Source organism: Anomaloglossus baeobatrachus, chromosome 4 (assembly GCF_048569485.1).
Source record: "Anomaloglossus baeobatrachus isolate aAnoBae1 chromosome 4, aAnoBae1.hap1, whole genome shotgun sequence".
In the NCBI taxonomy this organism is placed as follows: Eukaryota; Metazoa; Chordata; class Amphibia; order Anura; family Aromobatidae; genus Anomaloglossus; species Anomaloglossus baeobatrachus.
This window is the reverse complement of record NC_134356.1, coordinates 667,786,612-667,807,577: the sequence shown is the minus strand read 5'-3', so window position 1 is coordinate 667,807,577 and position 20,966 is coordinate 667,786,612. Positions and strand designations below refer to the sequence as shown.

The 20,966-nt window shown below is 45.3% G+C and overlaps 1 protein-coding gene across 1 annotated transcript in view; it reads right to left on the bottom strand.

Annotated features, from left to right (window-relative positions):
• LOC142302794 (complement C3-like) overlaps nucleotides 1–20,966 on the bottom strand; it is a 421,200-nt gene that overhangs the window by 70,950 nt on the left and 329,284 nt on the right. The window contains exons 26-28 of the mRNA XM_075343903.1: nucleotides 20,596–20,697; nucleotides 2,614–2,764; nucleotides 2,188–2,351 (exon numbers count right to left, since the gene is read on the bottom strand). Coding sequence (XP_075200018.1) covers nucleotides 2,188–2,351; nucleotides 2,614–2,764; nucleotides 20,596–20,697 — 417 coding nt within the window. The remainder of the gene's footprint in view (nucleotides 1–2,187; nucleotides 2,352–2,613; nucleotides 2,765–20,595; nucleotides 20,698–20,966) is intronic.

Genomic DNA, 20,966 nt, shown 5'->3' with positions numbered 1-20,966 from the left:
TTTGGTTAACTCTGAGCAGAAATTATAGCCATGTACACTTCATAATTCATCCGGCTGCTTCTGTCTTCAGTTACATCATCAATAAACACTAGTGACCCAAGGCTATTGGAAGGCATGTGTCCCCATTCCATCGCACCGCCTCCGCCATGTGTTACAGAGCACGTGCTATGCTCTGGATCAGGAGCCGTTCCAGGCCTTCTCCAGACTATCTTCTTCTCATAATTCTGGTACAGGTTGATCTGAGTCTTACCTGTAATTGCTGCTTTTCCAGAACTGGGCGGCTTTTTTAAATGTTTTTTTGGCAAAGTCTAATCTGGCTTTTCTAATTTTAAGGCTGATTAATGGTTTGCATTTGAAGAGGAACGGCACTCACCAGTTCTTGCTGTGCAGAAGGTAGTTTATTCAAACGTGGATGTTACATATGTGGGGGGGCTGGCGGGGAGGGAGCGCACCACCAGACACGTCAGACAACGGCCGTTTCGTACTTACACTCACTGATTGTAAGTGTGAAACGGCCGTCGTCTGACATGTCTGGTGGTGCGGTCCCTCCCCTCCAGCCCCCCCACATATGTAACATCCACATTTGAATAAACTACATTCTGCACAGCAAGAACTGGTGAGTGCCATTCCTCTACAAATTCATATCATTATATACTTTTCTATAATGAGCACTCCAGAGCAGCACCAATCTTTGCCTGTCTGCTACGGACTTTAATTACATAGCAGGTGAACATAAGTGTGGAGCAGTGCCCTGGATTTCTTTCCTTCTCTCTGATGATTAATGGTTTGCACCTTGTGGTGAACTCTCTGTATTTGCTCTCATGGAGTCTTCTCTTTCTAATAGACTTAGGGCTGCTTTACATGCTGCTACATAGCTAGCAATTGCTAGCAATGTTGAGCGTGATAGCACCCACCCCCGTCGTACGACCAATATGTGGTGATCACTGCCGTAGCGAACATTATCGCTACGGCAGCGTCACATGCACATACCTGTTCAGCGACGTCTCTGTGACTGCCGAACAATCCCTCCCTCAAGGGGGAGGTTAGTTCGGCGTCACCGCGACGTCACTAAACGGCAGGCCAATAGAAACGGAGGGGTGGGGATGAACGGGACGTAACATCCCGCTCACCTCCTTCCTTCCTCATTGCCGGAGGACTCAGGTAAGGAGATGTTCGTCGTTCCTGCGGTGTCACACATAGCGATGTGTGCTGCCGCAGGAACGAGGAACAACATCGTACCTGCAGCTCCAACGATAATTGGGAAGGGACCCCCATGTCACCGATTAGCGATTTTGAATGTTTTTGCAACGATTCAAAATCGCTCATAGGTGTCACACACAACGACATCGCTAACGCGGCCGGATGTACGTCACAAATTCCGTGACCCCAACGACATCGCTTTAGCGATGTCATAGCGTGTAAAGCCACCTTTAGATACTGAAACACCTACTTCCTAAAGCATATGCACTTGTGGGGATGTTGAAGGAGGTTTTCTCCAACATGTAAAGCATTCTGCGATCATCCATCACTGTTGTTTTCTGTGAAGATCCAAGTTTTTTACATTCCTAATCTCACCAGTGTGCTCTTTTTTGCAGAATGTACCAAGTTATTGATTTGGTCACGCCTAACCCATAACCATAACCACCATATTAAGTGGTGGCCCTTTTAGTCAATATCCAGCTCTTGACGAGTTTAAAGATATGACAAGGGAAATGCCAAGGCCAGGTATCCATCCACAGACAGCTGTTTCGGGGTACTGCCCCTCATCAGTGTGGAGTAGGATTCTGGCTAGGTGGGATTCTGGCTAACAGAGGCTCCACGGACCTTTCTGATTTGCATACTTCCTAGGGGGCAATGCACCTAGGATTTCACTGTGTTAAGCGCCCTCACTGGCTGCCGGCAGTGTTTTCTCTGGCTGGTCTCCCCGAGATCAGTGATTGTTTTGTCTTGCTAGTCTACTAGGCATTGCTCCCATTGAACACCGAGCAAAGAACCATGGGTGCGCTCATCTCTAATTATAGTTCCAGCTGCCGTTCCTGTCACATCAACTTATCTAGCAGAAGAAAAGAACAACCTGAATTGGAGCCAAAGTCAACAAGGTTATTGTCTCTTATCATTCCATTAGACAAATCACTTTAGAGACCTTAACTAAAGTCGCGAAGTATCATGATCAGTAGACTGAAATACCTGAGTTGATCCTAAAACCGTTCCATGGTATCTCTGTTCGGTTATCCATTTCACCAATGGTCCAGCTGTTGCAAACTCTTTCAACTTCAAGAGTGTGAGAAGTGCATAGGACGTAGCCTCAAGGGACAAGAATTTGGAGGCTAGCACATTCCACTGGTTATTGTCTTAAAGAAAAGTTGAACACACATGTATTTTTGGATAAACATGGTTTTACAAGAGTGTTTCAATAAAAACAATTTGGCTTTCACAGTCTACATATATTTGTCTACGTAGCAAACTGTCAGTGAGATCACAGTAGACTTCCTAAAACTGTTTTTGTAGTTAAAAGTATATATATTTAGCTAATAACTTTACTGGAAAATAAAAAAATGCATATTATATATATTGTTACAAGTATACAACATTGTAGAACGTCTGATATTTTACCTGTAGATGCAGACATTAATTTATTGATGTCCTTCAGATCATCAGCCTTAGCCAGTGCGTAGGAAGTGATGGCTATGGAGTAGGGTTGCTTCAGGGATTGATAATGATCTTTTAAATATTGTTTGGCTTTTGTAATGCTTCCTGGTAGAACCTGAATGGATTAAAAATGAAGTTTGTAAGTTTGATATTTGTTCCCTATGTTACCCTATATCTGCTATATTGCTTACCAGTATGCTTCCAATAACAGCGCACCATGTGGTTAGGAGTGGTATTACATAATACAAATCAAATGCTATTATCACTTAAAACACTACTCAAGTGATGAAGATTATTATTATTATTAGTGTGAGGACATAGGGATATTCTGAGCTATAAGCCATATTGCTATAGCCGCCATCTTGTCAGGGGTATGACCATATCCCTTGTGTGTGACTGGGCCTTCAGGCCTAAAGAGGCTCCAATCAGTATGCTAATTAACTTGAGCAAATTTTCTATTAGCAGTGGAGTGAGCATAAGGCAATCTCCTCTGATTTGGAAATTAGGTGTCCTGTTCAGGCCTTGAGAACAAAGGGGGAGGAAGACCCCCCTCGGTGACCCTGTAGAAGAAGTTCCTAACTAGTTAACAGGCATCCTGAACACCTCAGACAGACAGGCACCAGTAATAAATGTGTAATATCTCGTGAGCTGTGCTTCCTATAAATATGTCAAGCAGAAATATGGCATCCAGGCATGCTGACGATCCCAGCACATATTTTATATAGGTGTGGGACCTTTGTAGGTATCCCAAATTTCATATGGGCCAGTGGGGTACCAGCAAACTACCCATGTGTCCTATCATTGTGAAGGTAAAATCATAACTATAAAAATGAGAGCATTGGCGTCCGCCTACGACGTTCCCAGGCAAAGTTATGGCCAATAATCACTTTGGGATATTATTTTAGAGTCAGGACAGGGGTGGAGCTGTACACTCATGTGAGGTCACCAAAAGGGGAGGGGACCCGAATTGTAGCCAGTTGATAAACACAGTACAGCCATTTTTAGCTCGTCTTTACTCGGGGCTCTGTGTCTGAAACACATGTGAGAAAGTCCCTGGAACCCTGGTCGAACAGCGCCCCCCTGTGGCCAGAGGCATAAGGTAACTGCCTGATCTGCCTCTGTTTGTAACCATGCCTTATTTGTAGATGTACTCTGACCTATATATATGTATAGATACTCTGTAAATTCCATATTGTATATATCATAGTTTCTAGTGTGCCTTAAGCCCGCTTTACACACTGCAATGTATCTTGCAATGTGTCGGTGGGGTCACGTCGTAAGTGACGCACATCCGGCATTGTAAGGTAAATTGCAGTGTGTGACAGATACGTGCGATTGCGATTGAACGTTAAAACGTTCATCGCATACACATCGTACCTTTCTCTAGAATTGCACGTCAGATTGTTCATCGTACCCGGGGTAGCACACATCGCAGTGTGTGACACCCCGGGAACGATGAACAGATCTTACCAGCATCCTGTGGCTCCCTGCCAGCAATGCGGAAGGAAGGAGGTGGGCAGGATGTTTATGTCCCGCTCGGCTTCGCCCCTCCGCTTCTATTGGCCGGCTGCCGCGTGACGTCGATGTGACGCAGAACGTCCCTCCCACTCCAGGAAGTGGACGTTCGCCGCCCACATCGAAGTCGCATGGAAGGTAAGTACATGTGACGGGGGTTAATCGTTTGTGCGGCACGTTCAACAAATTGAATGTGCCGCACATACGATGGGGGAGTTGCAAATCGCATACGAGATCGTATGCGAAATTGCAACGTGTAAAGCAGGCTTTAGGCCAATTAAAATATATAATTAATCTTGGGCTGTTCTGTTATCTCGATCCTAAACTCCACGTCTGTGTGCTTGGCGAATAGTTATCGTAATCGATTGGTGGCAGCAAGTTTATGCCAAGGATCATTGTGGGGCGACCAGTGAGATTTGGGGAGGTTTAGATATATTCCGTCCGCTGAGGTCGGGGGAATATATACCTTACTCTCACCGGGAACCCTTCAATCATCGGCATAGTAGAATAGCGGCCTCCTGGCTTATTGTCGGTCAATTCCATAATTGGTCTGACTGTAAGAGAGGCGCTAGAGAGCGCGTCGCGTGCTCTGTCTGTTGGGTGGTAGAAAGGAGGGGTGTAACTTCCGCTTCCTACCCCTGTTTTGTCACAATTAGTATTATTATTTTTTTTACTTCCAGAGTTGTATCACTAATGTCTGTTCTCTGCCCTTAGTAAATTTATTACCAGCCGCCACCTTCTGCTCTTCCCGGTCCAGTGCCATTATCTAATGGCTACAGCTCCTGATTGGCTGGACGTCAAAGTAATGGTCTCAATTTCCCAATAACAGCCAACAAGGGCCTCGTTCCAACCCTCATAAATTTAGAATTGGACTAGCAAACAGTTGAGCGATCCGGCAAAAGCTAACCGAAGCGGACCTGAAGGACACGATGGCTGGTAAGTAGAGATGAGCAAACCTTTGGCGATTTGGTTCACCGGCAGCAATTGAGCCTAGCTCCCCAGGCTTGAGCTTGACCTGAACCCCGGATCAAGTTCCTGATTGGAAGTTTGAGTCTCTGCCCACATATAGCCCATCATAAGCAGATCCCTTCCGGGGGAGGGTGGGTGAGCTTTTTCAAATTTTTTTTTTAGGGTTGAACACTACATCCAATTATGCTGTTGTTACCCCAGTGTGCGCCATTCAAACACATCAAGCAGCTCGCACAAGGCTGAGCACCGAGCGTACCCGAGCACAGCAATGCTCGCACAAGTTTTGTTCACACATAAAGCCTCCGATTCACAAAACTGAACCTTGATTTTTAAATTTGGTGCTTGATTTGAAAACCGAACCTCAGGTTCGCTCATCTCTACTCGCAAGTACTTCACTACGGTTAGTGAACATGCATTAGTGACAGTGAAATCGAAAAAGCACCATAGTGATGCTTTAAAAGATAATTCTGATGGACTGGTGGAAATAACAAGAGATGTTTTGATTCATTTCATGACATTTAACTCATTCACCCCCAGCGATTTTTTTCATTTTTCGTTTCTTACTCTCCTATTTCCAAGAACTATAACTTTTTATTTGTCCCTCAGGGCCTGTTTTTTGCGGGACGAGTTCTACTTTTGAATTAAACCATTAGTTTTATCAAATAGGGTACTGGAAAATGGGAAAATAGTTCGGTGCGGTGAAATTGTTCGGTGAAATTGCAAAAAAAGTGCAATTGCAAGATTGTTTTTGGGATATCTATATATTCTATGTGTTCTATATATGGTAAAACTGATGTGTCGGTATGATGCCTCACGTTGGTATGAGTAGATACCAAACATATAAACTTTTACTTTTATCTAAGGAGTGAAAAAAATTCAAAAGTTTGTCCAAAAAAAGAATTGCTCTTTTGTTGCCATTTTCTGAGACCCCCTAGTGTACTCATTTTTCGAGATCTGGGGCTCAGTGATAGCTGATTTTTTTTTAATCTTCAGCTGATGTTTTGAATTATACAATTTTTGGGTAGGTGCGATGTTTTGATCGCCTGTTATTGCATTTTAATGAAATGTTGCGGCTACCAAAAAATGTAATTTTGGCGTTTGGAATTTTTTTTCTAGCTATGCTGTGTACCACACAGATTAATTGATTTCATATTTTGATAGGGCAATTCTGAACGCTATTATACCAAATAAGTGTATATTTTTCATTTTTTTAATGTTTTATTTTCGATGGGGCAATAGGGGGGTGATTATTATTATTATTATTATTATAGCGTCATTTATTCCATGGCGCTTTACAAGTGAAAGAGAGTACACGTACAACAATCATTAACAGTACAAAACAGACTGGTACAGGAGGAGGGAGGACCCTGCCCGCGAGGGCTCACAGTCTACAGGGAATGGGTGATGGTACAATAGGTGAGGACAGAGCTAGTTGCGCAGTGGTGTACAGGACTGAGGGTTATTGTAGGTTGTAGGCTTGTTGGAAGAGATGGGTCTTGAGGTTCCTCCTGAAGCTTTCCACAATAGGGGAGAGTCTGATATGCTGAGGTAGAGCATTCCAGATTATGGGGGAGGCACGAGAGAAATCTTGTACGCGATTGTGGGAAAAGGAGATGAGAGAGGAGTAGAGAAGGAGATCTTGTGAGGATCTGAGGTTGCGTGCAGGTAGGTACCGGGAGACTAGGTCACAGATGTAAGGAGGAGACAGGTTGTGGATGGTTTTGTATGTCATGGTTAATGTTTTGAATTGGAGTCGTTGGGCGATGGGAAGCCAATGAAGGGATTGGCAGAGTGGCGAGGCTGGGGAATAGCGAGGGGAAAGGTGGATTAAGCGGGCCGCAGAGTTTAGGATAGCTTGGAGGGGTGAAAGAGTGTTGGAAGGGAGGCCAGAGAGCAGGATATTGCAGTAGTCGAGGCGGAAGATGATGAGGGCATGCACTAATGTTTTTGCTGATTCTTGGTTAAGGAAAGCATGGATCCGGGAGATATTTTTGATTTGCAGTCTGCATGAGGTGAAGATTTGTTATTGTTTATTGATTTTACTAGTCGTATCGGGTATTATAGAATTTATTGTGTAGTTAATGTATGATTTTTGTTATATATACAGTGCCTACAAGTAGTATTCAACCCCCTGCAGATTTAGCAGGTTTGATAAGATGCAAATAAGTTAGAGCCTGTAAACTTCAAACAAGAGCAGGATTTATTAACAGATGCATAAATCTTACAAACCAACAAGTTATGTTGCTCAGTTAAATTTTAATAAATTTTCAACATAAAAGTGTGGGTCAATTATTATTCAACCCCTAGGTTTAATATTTTGTGGAATAACCCTTGTTTGCAATTACACCTAATAATCGTCTTTTATAAGACCTGATCAGGCCGGCACAGGTCTCTGGAGTTATCTTGGCCCACTCCTCCATGCAGATCTTCTCCAAGTTATCTAGGTTCTTTGGGTGTCTCATGTGGACTTTAATCTTGAGCTCCTTCCACAAGTTTTCAATTGGGTTAAGGTCAGGAGACTGACTAGGCCACTGCAACACCTTGATTTTTTCCCTCTAGAACCAGGCCTTGGTTTTCTTGGCTGTGTGCTTTGGATCGTTGTCTTGTTGGAAGATGAAATGACGACCCATCTTAAGATCCTTGATGGAGGAGCGGAGGTTCTTGGCCAAAATCTCCAGGTAGGCCGTGCTATCCATCTTCCCATGGATGCGGACCAGATGGCCAGGCCCCTTGGCTGAGAAACAGCCCCACAGCATGATGCTACCACCACCATGCTTGACTGTAGGGATGGTATTCTTGGGGTCGTATGCAGTGCCATCCAGTCTCCAAACGTCACGTGTGTGGTTGGCACCAAAGATCTCGATCTTGGTCTCATCAGACCAGAGAACCTTGAACCAGTCTGTCTCAGAGTCCTCCAAGTGATCATGAGCAAACTGTAGACGAGCCTTGACATGACGCTTTGAAAGTAAAGGTACCTTACGGGCTTGTCTGGAACGGAGACCATTGCGGTGGAGTACATTACTTATGGTATTGACTGAAACCAGAGTCCCCACTGCCATGAGATCTTCCCAGAGCTCCTTCCTTGTTGTCCTTGGGTTAGCCTTGACTCTTCGGACAAGCCTGGCCTCGACACGGGTGGAAACTTTCAAAGGCTGTCCAGGCCGTGGAAGGCTAACAGTAGTTCCATAAGCCTTCCACTTCCGGATGATGCTCCCAACAGTGGAGACAGGTAGGCCCAACTCCTTGGAAAGGGTTTTGTACCCCTTGCCAGCCTTGTGACCCTCCACGATCTTGTCTCTGATGGCCTTGGAATGCTCCTTTGTCTTTCCCATGTTGACCAAGTATGAGTGCTGTTCACAAGTTTGGGGAGGTTCTTAATTAGTCAGAAAAGGCTGGAAAAAGAGATAATTAATCCAAACGTGAAGCTCATTGTTTTTTGTGCCTGAAATACTTCTTAATACTTTAGGGGAACCAAACAAAATTTTGGTGCTTTGAGGGGTTGAATAATAAATGACCCTCTGAATAAACTTTTCACAATTTAAAAGAAAAAAAAAAAAAAAGAAATAACATTCTTTTTTGCTGCATTTCACACTTCCAGGCTGATCTACAGTCCAAATGTCACAATGCCAAGTTAATTCCGAATGTGTAAACCTGCTAAATCTGCAGGGGGTTGAATACTACTTGTAGGCACTGTATATATAGATGTTGTTGTGTGTAGTTGCAAAGTGTTTGTGTAGGGCGCTGTAAATGTTCTGGGTGTTGTCTGGCTGTGGGGGGGGTGTGTGTGATAGCGGTGTTGTTTCTGTGTTGCGTTTTGTGTGGAGCACTGTGTGTCTGCAGCATTGTGTGTGTGTGGTGCTGTGTGTGTTGCGCGGTTTGTGTGGGTGTGGGTGTGTTTTGGGGGGAGGTATGTTTTGTGTAGTATGTGTGTGTTGGAGTAGTAGTCCTGGGGGAGAGGAGTATAATAGTAGGAGTAGTCCTGGGGGGAGAGGAGTATAATGGAGTAGTAGTCCTGGGTGGAGAGGAGTATAATAGGAGGAGTAGTCCTGGGGGGATGAGGAGTATAATAGGAGGCGTCCTGGGGGTGTGAGGAGTATAATAGGAGGATTAGTCCTGGGGAAAGAGGAGTATAATAGGAGGAGGAGTCCTGGGAGGAGAGGAATATAATAGGAGGAGTAGTCCTAGGGGAGAGGAGGATAATAGGAGGAGTAGTCCTGGGGGAGGGGAGGATAATAGGAGGAGTAGTCCTGGGGAGAGAGGAGTATAATAGGAGGAGTCCTGGGGGGGAGAGGAAGATAATAGGAGGAGTAGTCCTGGGGGGAGAGGAGGATAATAGGAGGAGTAGTCCTGGGGGGGAGGAGGATAATAGGAGGAGTAGTCCTGAGGGAGAGAGGAGGATAATAGGAGGAGTAGTCCTGAGGGAGAGAGGAGTCTAATAGGAGTAGTCCTAGGAGGAGCGGAGTCTAATAGGTGGAGTAGTCCTGTGGGGAGGTGTCTAATTATGTGGAGTAGTCCTGGGGGGAGAGGAGTATAATAGGAGGAGTAGTCCTGGGGGGAGCGGAGTCTAATAGGAGGAGTATTCCTGGGGGGAGGAGTCTAATAGGAGGAGTAGTCTTGGGGGAGAGGAGTATAATAGGAGGAGTAGTCCTGGGGGGAGAAGAGTATAATAGGAGGAGTAGTCCTGGGGAGAAAGGAGTACAATAGGAGGAGTAGTCCTTGGGGAGAGAGGAGTATAATAGGAGGAGTAGTCCTGGAGGGGGAGAAGGATAATAGGAGGAGTATTCCTGGGGGAGAGGAGGATAATAGGAGGAGTAGTCCTGGGGAGAGAGGAGTCTAATAGGAGGAGTAGTCCTGGGGGGAGAGGAGTATAATAGGAGGAGTCCTGGGGGGAGAGGAAGATAATAGGAGGAGTAGTCCTGGGGGGAGAGGAGGATAATAGGAGGAGTAGTCCTGGGGTGTGAGGAGTATAATAGGAGGAGTCCTTGGGGTGAGGAGTATAATAGGAGGAGTAGTCCTGGAGGGGAAGGAGGATAATAGGAGGAGTAGTCCTGGGGGGAGAGGAGGATAATAGGAGGAGTAGTCCTGGGGGGAGAGGAGTATAATAGGAGGAGTCCTGGGGGGGTAGGAGTATAATAGGAGGAGTAGTCCTGGGGTGTGAGGAGTATAATAGGAGGAGTAGTCCTGGGGGGAGAGAAGGATAATAGGAGGAGTAGTCCTGGGGGGAGAGGAGTCTAATAGGAGGAGTAGTCCTGGGGGGAGGTGTCTAATTATGTGGAGTAGTCCTGGGGGGAGAGGAAGATAATAGGAGGAGTAGTCCTGGGGTGTGAGGAGTATAATAGGAGGAGTAGTCCTAGGGGGAGAGAAGGATAATAGGAGGAGTAGTCCTGGGGGGAGAGGAGTATAATAGGAGGAGTCCTGGGGGGAGAGGAAGATAATAGGAAGAGTAGTCCTGGGGGGAGAGGAGGATAATAGGAGGAGGAGTCCTTGGGGTGAGGAGTATAATAGGAGGAGTAGTCCTGGAGGGGGAGGAGTATAATAGGAGGAGGAGTCCTTGGGGTGAGGAGTATAATAGGAGGAGTAGTCCTGGAGGGGGAGGAGGATAATAGGAGGAGTAGTCCTGGGGGAGAGGAGAATAATAGGAGGAGTAGTCCTGGGGAGAGAAGAGTCTAATAGGAGGAGTCCTGGGGGGGAGAGGAAGATAATAGGAGGAGTAGTCATGGGGTGTGAGGAGTATAATAGGAGGAGTAGTCCTGGGGGGAGAGGAGTCTAAAAGGAGGAGTAGTCCTGGAGGGGAAGGAGGATAATAGGAGGAGTAGTCCTGGGGGGAGAGGAGGATAATAGGAGGAGGAGTCCTTGGGGTGAGGAGTATAATAGGAGGAGTAGTCCTGGAGGGGGAGGAGTATAATAGGAGGAGGAGTCCTTGGGGTGAGGAGTATAATAGGAGGAGTAGTCCTGGGGGGAGAGGAAGATAATAGGAGGAGTAGTCCTGGGGGGAGAGGAGGATAATAGGAGGAGTAGTCCTGGGGGGAGAGGAGGATAATAGGAGGAGGAGTCCTTGGGGTGAGGAGTATAATAGGAGGAGTAGTCCTGGAGGGGGAGGAGTATAATAGGAGGAGGAGTCCTTGGGGTGAGGAGTATAATAGGAGGAGTAGTCCTGGGGGGAGAGGAAGATAATAGGAGGAGTAGTCCTGGGGGGAGAGGAGGATAATAGGAGGAGGAGTCCTTGGGGTGAGGAGTATAATAGGAGGAGTAGTCCTGGAGGGGGAGGAGTATAATAGGAGGAGGAGTCCTTGGGGTGAGGAGTATAATAGGAGGAGTAGTCCTGGAGGGGGAGGAGGATAATAGGAGGAGTAGTCCTGGGGGAGAGGAGAATAATAGGAGGAGTAGTCCTGGGGAGAGAAGAGTCTAATAGGAGGAGTCCTGGGGGGGAGAGGAAGATAATAGGAGGAGTAGTCATGGGGTGTGAGGAGTATAATAGGAGGAGTAGTCCTGGGGGGAGAGGAGTCTAAAAGGAGGAGTAGTCCTGGAGGGGAAGGAGGATAATAGGAGGAGTAGTCCTGGGGGGAGAGGAGGATAATAGGAGGAGTAGTCCTGGGGGGAGAGGAGTATAATAGGAGTAGTAGTCCTGGGGAGAGAGGAGTATAATAGGAGGAGTCCTGGGGGGGTAGGAGTATAATAGGAGGAGTAGTCCTGGGGTGTGAGGAGTATAATAGGAGGAGTAGTCCTGGGGGGAGAGAAGGATAATAGGAGGAGTAGTCCTGGGGGGAGAGGAGTCTAATAGGAGGAGTAGTCCTGGGGGGAGGTGTCTAATTATGTGGAGTAGTCATGGGGGGAGAGGAAGATAATAGGAGGAGTAGTCCTGGGGTGTGAGGAGTATAATAGGAGGAGTAGTCCTAGGGGGAGAGAAGGATAATAGGAGGAGTAGTCCTGGGGGGAGAGGAGTATAATAGGAGGAGTCCTGGGGGGAGAGGAAGATAATAGGAAGAGTAGTCCTGGGGGGAGAGGAGGATAATAGGAGGAGGAGTCCTTGGGGTGAGGAGTATAATAGGAGGAGTAGTCCTGGAGGGGGAGGAGTATAATAGGAGGAGGAGTCCTTGGGGTGAGGAGTATAATAGGAGGAGTAGTCCTGGAGGGGGAGGAGGATAATAGGAGGAGTAGTCCTGGGGGAGAGGAGAATAATAGGAGGAGTAGTCCTGGGGAGAGAAGAGTCTAATAGGAGGAGTCCTGGGGGGGATAGGAGTATAATAGGAGGAGTAGTCCTAGGGGGAGAGAAGGATAATAGGAGGAGTAGTCCTGGGGGGAGAGGAGGATAATAGGAGGAGTCCTGGGGGGAGAGGAAGATAATAGGAAGAGTAGTCCTGGGGGGAGAGGAGGATAATAGGAGGAGGAGTCCTTGGGGTGAGGAGTATAATAGGAGGAGTAGTCCTGGAGGGGGAGGAGTATAATAGGAGGAGGAGTCCTTGGGGTGAGGAGTATAATAGGAGGAGTAGTCCTGGAGGGGGAGGAGGATAATAGGAGGAGTAGTCCTGGGGGAGAGGAGGATAATAGGAGGAGTAGTCCTGGGGAGAGAAGAGTCTAATAGGAGGAGTCCTGGGGGGGAGAGGAAGATAATAGGAGGAGTAGTCATGGGGTGTGAGGAGTATAATAGGAGGAGTAGTCCTGGGGGGAGAGGAGTCTAAAAGGAGGAGTAGTCCTGGGGGGGAGGAGGATAATAGGAGGAATAGTCCTGAGGGAGAGAGGAGGATAATAGGAGGAGTAGTCCTGAGGGAGAGAGGACTCTAATAGGAGTAGTCCTGGGAGGAGCGGAGTCTCATAGGTGGAGTAGTCCTGGGGGGAGGTGTCTAATTATGTAGAGTAGTCCTGGGGGGAGAGGAGTATAATAGGAGGAGTAGTCCTGGGGGGAGAAGAGTATAATAGGAGGAGTAGTCCTGGGGAGAGAGGAGTATAATAGGAGAAGTAGTCCTGGGGAGAGAGGAGTATAATAGGAGGATTAGTCCTGCGGAAAGAGGAGTATAATAGGAGGAGTAGTCCTGGGGAGAGAGGAGTATAATAGGAGGAGTAGTCCTGGGAGAAAGGAGTATAATAGGAGGAGTAGTCCTTGGGGTGAGGAGTATAATAGGGGGAGTAGTACTGGGGAGAGAGGTGTATAATAGGAGGAGTAGTCCTGGAGGGGGAGGAGGATAATAGGAGGAGTATTCCTGGGGGAGAGGAGCATAATAGGAGGAGTAGTCCTGGGGAGAGAGGAGTATAATAGGAGGAGTAGTCATGGGGAGAGAGGAGAATAATAGGAGGAGTAGTCCTGGGGGGAGAAGTGTCTAATAGGAGGAGTAGTCCTGGGGAGAGAAGAGGATAATAGAAGGAGTAGTCCTGGGGGGAGAGAAGGAGAATAGGAGGAGTAGTCCTTGGGAGAGAGAAGGATAATAGGAGGAGTAGTCCTGGGGGGAGAGGAGTATAATAGGAGGAGTAGTCATGGGGAGAGAGAAGGATAATAGGAGGAGTAGTCCTGGGGGGAGAAGTGTCTAATAGGAGGAGTAGTCCTGGGGAGAGAAGAGGATAATAGAAGGAGTAGTCCTGGGGAGAGAGAAGGATAATAGGAGGAGTAGTCATGGGGAGAGAGAAGGATAATAGGAGGAGTAGTCCTGGGGGGAGAAGTGTCTAATAGGAGGAATAGTCCTGGGGAGAGAAGAGGATAATAGAAGGAGTAGTCCTGGGGGGAGAGAAGGAGAATAGGAGGAGTAGTCCTTGGGAGAGAGAAGGATAATAGGAGGAGTAGTCCTGGGGGGAGAGGAGTATAATAGGAGGAGTAGTCCTGGGGGGAGAAGTGTCTAATAGGAGGAGTAGTCCTGGGGAGAGAAGAGGATAATAGAAGGAGTAGTCCTGGGGGGAGAGAAGGAGAATAGGAGGAGTAGTCCTTGGGAGAGAGAAGGATAATAGGAGGAGTAGTCCTGGGGGGAGAGGAGTATAATAGGAGGAGTAGTCCTGGGGAGAGAGGAGGATAATAGCAGGAGTAGTCCTGGGGAGAGAGGAGGATAATAGGAGAAGTAGTCCTGAGGTGAGAGGATTCTAATAGGAGGGGTAGTCCTGAGGGGAGAGGAGTATAATCGGAGTAGTAGTTTTGGTGGGAGGTGTCTAATAGGTGGAGTAGTCCTCGGGGAGGTGTCTAATAGGACGATTAGTCCTGGGGGTAGGTGTCTAATAGGTGGAGTAGTCCTGGGGGGAGGTGTCTAATAGGTGGAGTAGTCCTGGGGGGAGGTGTATAAGTGCCAAATGTGTGCGGGGGGCGTGGCCGAGCGGGCACAGTGTGCAGGGGGCGTGGCTGAATGGGCAGTGTGCAGGGGGTGTGGCTGAGTTGGCACAGTGTGTGGGGGGGCGTGACCGAGCGGCCAATGTGTGTGGGGGGCGTGGCCGGGCCAAGCCAAGCGGCCAATGTGTGTGGAGGCGTGGCCGGGCCGCGCCGAGCCGAGTGGCCATTGCGTGCGGGGCGTAGCTGAGCCGAGCAGCCAATGCGACGGTTGTCACTGTAATGACATCATTTTGGAGCAAGACAGACAGACAGAGACAGAGACAGACAGACAGAATAAGGCAATTATATATATATAGATAGTTTTTCATTTCTCCAGCAAAATTTACAACTCCTATTTTTCTACTTACCACATCACTTTTGAAGTGACTTTGAGGGTCTTATTTGTCAAAAACCCCAAACAAAAACCCCATTATAAAAAATGGTACCCCTCACAGTGTTCAAAAACTGTATTAAGAGAGTTTGTGAACCCTTTAAGTACTTTAAAAGAATAATAGCAGAGTAGAGGTTAATAATAAAAAAATATTTTTTACAGCCATGTTGCAACTGAAGAGCCCCGAAGAGGCCAAAACAACAGAACAGAATCCCCCACCCCATATTTGAAACTACCACCCTCAAGAAATCTATCTAGGGGTGTGGTGATCATTTTGAACCCACACATGAGCCCCATATTTTTTTAAAACATTTGACCGTGAAAATGAAAAATCAATGTTTTCCCTCAAAAATATTGCATGAGGCCCAAATTTTTCATTTTCACAAGGTTAACAGGAAAAAATGGACCACTCAATTTGTTGTTGAAGTTATCCCGAGTAGGCTGATGCCCCATATGTGGGGGAAAACTACTGTTTGGGCACGTGGGAAGGTTTGGAAGGTAAGAAGTGCTATTTGACATTTTGACCACCGTTTTGGACAGATTAGACTGTAGAGACCCCTAAGTGACCAAACCACAGAAACCCCACAAGTGACCTCATTTTGGAAAATACACCTCTGTAGGAATTTATCTAGGAATTTGGTGAGCATTTTGAACCCAGATGTGCTCCACGGAGTTTCAAAACATTGGAAAATGAAAATTAAAAATTATTTTTTTCCCTGAACATTTTGCTTGAGGTCCAAATTATTCATTTTCAAAGGGTAACAGGAGAAAATGGACCACTTAGTTTGTTGTGCATGCATGCCTATCCCACATATGTGGGATAAAACTGTTCGGCATATAATAGAGCTCCAAAATAAAGGTGTGTCATTTTGGAAAGCAGACTATGCTTGAATGGTTTCTGGGCACCATGATGCATTTGTTGAGTTCTCAAACTGCCAGAAAAGCGGTAACTTTCCACAAATTACCCCATTTTGGAAACTATACCACTCTCAGAATTTATCTAAGGATATGTTCAGCATATGGAAACCTTAGGTACTTTACATCATTTTCTAACATTGTGACTAGTAAAAAAAAAACATTATGTTTTTTCCATGATAATGCTGGTTTAGGCCCACATTTTTAAGCTTTTAATTCTTCAGGATGCAGCAATACTCATATGTGGTTGGAAACTTCTATTTATGCACATGGCAAGGATTAGAGGGCAAGAATTGCTATTTGGTTTTTGGAGCATACGTTTGGCAGTAATAGCTTGTGGGCACCTCTTAAGGTACCAGAACAGAAGAAACCCCCACAAGTGACCAATTTTTGAAACTATATCCCTCAAGGAATCCATCTAGTGGAATAATTAATATTTTAATCCCATAAGTGTATTACCAATTTCTATACTATTGGGAATGTGAGAAAATAAAAATAACATTTGTTAAAATAATAAGTAAATTTAGATCAAAATGTTTCACCTTTACCATGGCTATAAAGCAAAATGTACCCCATAAATTCTTATGCCAAATACAGCATTACTATATATGTGGTCATACACTTCTGTTCAGGCATACGGCAGGGCTTAGAAAAGATGGAGTGCTATTTGGCTTTTAGGGTGCAGAGCATATACGGCCCCAAAAATACATATATTTTTATTTGCTTTTGGTTCTAATTTTTAAAATACAGAATGAACAATTAAGAAGCAATTCAGGAATTATCTTTAATTATTATTAATTATTATTGTTGGTATTATTATTATTATAGCGCCATTAATTCCATGAAAAAGGGTATATATAAAAACTAGTACAACAATCATTAACAGTACAAAACAGACTGGTATAAGAGGAGAGAGGACCCTGCCCGCGAGGGCTCACAGTCTACAGGGAGTGGGTGAGGATACAATAGGTGAGGACAGAGCTGGTTGTAGGTTGTAGGATTGTTGGAAGAGGTGGGTCTTCAGGTTCCTCTTGAAGCTTTTCACGATAGGAGAGAGTCTGATATGCTGGGGTAGAGCGTTCCAGAGTATGGGGGAGGCACAGGAGAAATCTTGTATGTGATTGTGGGAAGAGGAGATAAGAGAGGAGTAGAGAAGGAGATCTTGTGAGGATCTGAGGTTGCATGCAGGTAAGTACCAGAAGACTAGGTCACAGATGTAAGGAGGAGACAGATTGTGGATGGCTTTGTAGGTCATGGTTAATGTTTTGAACTGGAGTCTTTGGTCAATGGGAAGCCAGTGAAGGGATTGGCAGAAGGGTGAGGCTGGGCAATAGCGACAGGAGAGGTGGTTTAAGTGGGCTGCAGAGTTCAGGATAGATTGGAGGGGTGCAACAGTGTTGGAAGGCAGACCAGAGAGCAGGAGGTTGCAGTAGTCGAGGCAAGAGATGATGAGGGCATGTACTGTGAAGGTAGCCTGGGCTATAGGTTGTTTGGTCAAATGTAATAAGATTATCTGTGTATGTAAATAATCAAAATATAGATGTAGTTGCATAATTATCTGTGTGTCTATATTGCAATCGCACAGATGCCATAATATGATTCTAAGCTGTATAGTCAAAAAAGAGTTAACCAAGGACAGTGAACAGATGTACAAACAATGAACAAAGAAGTTATTCATGCTTATCAGTGATTTCACACAAAGAGAGAATGTATTATCCGTGGGATAAAATGTGGGTTTCTATGTCCCTACACATCTCCCTGCACTGTTTCGATGTGTGTGAAAAGATGAAAAGATAGATTGACACCTTTGTACATGTCTGAAAGTTAAAATGTAATGCTGATATTTGATCTATTGAATACATGAACCAGTCTGATATGACGGCTCAAAGAGTGAACACGTCTGTGGTCATTGTCTTCTGAGTCATTTATTATATCTGCTCAGATACCTAATTTGGCCCCGTGCCTCTGGTACCATGACCAAAGACTCCATTAGCAGTCTTACCTAAATTTCTCCCTTGACAGTACTAATGTTTTGCTGATTCTTGGTTAAGGAGGGCACGGATCCGGGAGATATTTTTGAGTTGTAGTCAGCATAAGGTGAAGAGGGCTTGGATGTGTGGCTTGAAGAATAGAGCAGAGTCGATGGTTACTCCGAGGCAACGAGCTTGTGAGACTGGGGAGAGTGAGCAACCATCAACTTTGATGGAAAAGCTTGGTGGAGGAGTTGAATTAGGAGGAGGAAAGACAATGAATTCTGTTTAGTCCATGTTAAGCTTTAGGAATCGCGCAGAGAAGAAGGATGAAATAGCAGAGAGACATTGTGGGATTTTGGTTAGTAAGGAGGAAATGTCAGGTCAGGTTTACGCCATTTTATGCTGTTCTTTTTTTGGTAAACGTGATAAGATGAATTTATTCTTCGGGTCAGTATAATTACAATGACACCAGGATTCTAAAGTATTTTCAGAATTTTCCAGCTAAAACGGCTGATTTACAAAAAAACCTCTCCATCTTCTGAGTGGGATAACTTTTTATTTTTACTTTTCAGCTCATTGAGCTTGTTTTCTGCGGGGTGAGTTGAAGTATTTACTCGTAGCATTTTAGACTACTAAACATTTTTTAATCACTTTTTCTATTTTTGGGTGGCAGAATGAAGAAAAAAAACTATTTATGAATTTCAGATTTATATAATTTTTTTCCCATATCGTTCAGGCATTTTTTTCTTCGGACAACACATTTGCAGCGATACCACATTTATAGGTTTTGTTATGTTTTGCTACATTTGCACATTAAAATCAATTTTTTTACAAACAATAATTTGTTTTTTCAATTGTTATATTCTTACAGCTGTAACTTTATTATCCTGGGGCGACAGAGATATATAATGGCTTCTTTTTTGCAGGACAAAATTATATTTTTATTAATATCTATTTTTTTGGATTTGATTTTTTGATCACTTTTTATTCTGTTTTGTGTGTCACTATAATGAAAAAAATCTACATTTTTGACTTGATTTTAATTTATTTATGCTGTTCACTGAACGGGTTAAATAATATGAAAGTTTTGTAAATTGGTTCACTCTGGATGCCATGATGCCAAATATGTGTTTTCCCTTTACTTTTGTTTTTACAGGAAAGACAGGGTTTTTTTTGAAAAACATTTTTCCATTTTTTTTTAATAATCTCATTTATTTTTTTCATATTTCTACAAACTTTATTTTCCTTTTTTTTTTTTTTTTTTTTTTTTTTATACTGTATTACTTAGTCCCAGTATGGAACATCAACTTTCCCATGTTTGATTGCTGGTCTAAACTGCAATGCTTTTGCATTGCAAAAGTAATAGATCAGTCAATCACACACAAGGAGGAGGCGTTTAAGGTCCATCTCAAGACATGACCTTATCTTACAACACTCTTCGGTCATTTTTAGGCTTTGGGACATCATGGAGATTATAGGCAGAATGCAATCACAATCACGTTATGCCAATCAAACCAAAGAGGGAGATACTTCCCTCTAGTAAGTAGATGGGTGGCACTGTCGCTATTGGTGAAGCACCCCACGGGGCCTTGGAAATACTAATCACCAGGCCGGTGAGGATCAGGTGATGTCACAGGTGGCCCTGCCCGGTTTCGTGACCCCGAGGTGTCCACGAAGGGATGGATGGTGGGAGATTGTGGGATGACGAGGATGAAGGGTTTGAGGATGTTGGGAGTAATTGTCTCGTGACGCCATCTGTGGTGTGCAGCCATGGATTAGCCGCCACTGCGGGTGCTGTCCTCTGGGGTGAATAGTGTCGCAGCTCTGATGGTTTGGCTCCCTACAGGTAGAGCTAGGCCCCAGGGAGGATGATGGGGGTGGCAGTCTATGGTGGTGTGCGCTGGGGTGCAGGACTGAGGGCACCGACAGTAACTGGACACACCGGCCGGTAGTTTCTTTTACCTTTAACTAGTCAGTCTTTATGGTCCTGAAGTTACAGTGGCCCAGTCAGCCTGGTAGCAGTGAGGAATCTCACTTTGCCAGGTGGGTTGGAAGCCTTCCTTAGTGTGCTCTGTGTATGGGTCGCTGTGGCCTTAAGCAGCACAGCGTCCCTCTTCTGAGATGCTATATGCCTTGCCCCTTGTGGCAGGCAGCATGAGCCAGATGTAGGGCCCGCTTGTATTTCTGCGGCCTCAGGTTCTATAATGCTACTTCATCTTGGGAGTGTCTGGTGAGCCAGGAGATGTGGAATCTTCCGCTCTCTGGGTTTTACAGCTGAGCCGTTAGCACCCGACAGTCGAGGACCACGGTGTCCTGATTCTTGCGCTCGGTCCTGGAAAGCTTACACGACAGCTCTCTTACAGCGACCGTTCTATTTTCTCGCCTCTCGTGTTCTGAGGTCCCTCTTCCTGTTTCCCTTTCTAACCCCTCCCCAGCCCAGAATGCACAGGAAAGCTCGTCCCAACCAAGACCTGAGCTCCCCCTTCTGGCCTGAGTTAGGAAGTGTTGTGTGTGATTGTGCCTGAGAGGAGAACACCACTACTGTGGCTCCCATGACCACTGGTGTGCCACATTGGCAATGGTATCATAAGGGTCCAACGCCCACAATCGGCGCTATCACCAGTTGTGGGCATTACTTACACATCAAAGCTGGTATTCGCTGATGATTTCACCAGCTCTGTCTCTGAGCCGACATGATCGTTGAGCCATACATGTACATCGGTTTGCACTTCTTGCTGCAATGTGCATGTGCAGTGAATGTTGTGAATGGGTTCATGAACCCAGTAGTGTTGCAAAAAGGAAGACAACATACAAATATGTAAATACATGTGCAGAACCTGATGTATAGTATTATAGAAGCCATTAGATAAAGTGACTCTGATATCAGAAGAATAACTTACACCAACTTTGTCATTACAGAATTCTGCACTCGTCAACATGGCAATGAGGACAAAGGCTGTAAGACTAGAATCCACCTCAGCAGCACCTCTTGTTATACCACCCTATGTAAAAAAAGAAAATACATTTGTAAAATATTGTTACAAAAACATTGCCAACCATTTAGTAATAAGCTGCTGATGCTGAACTATAATAAACTGTAATAAGCAGCCTGATGCGAGGATATGAGGATGTGTGTTCAACCTGGATCTTGAAAAAGGTAAAGGTTCTGCAGCTGCATCTCCCTCTTCCCTCTCTGCTTAAAGGGAACCTGTCAGCAGAAATTTCGCCCAAAACCTAAAAGATTCCCCCTCTGCAGCTCCTGAGCTACATT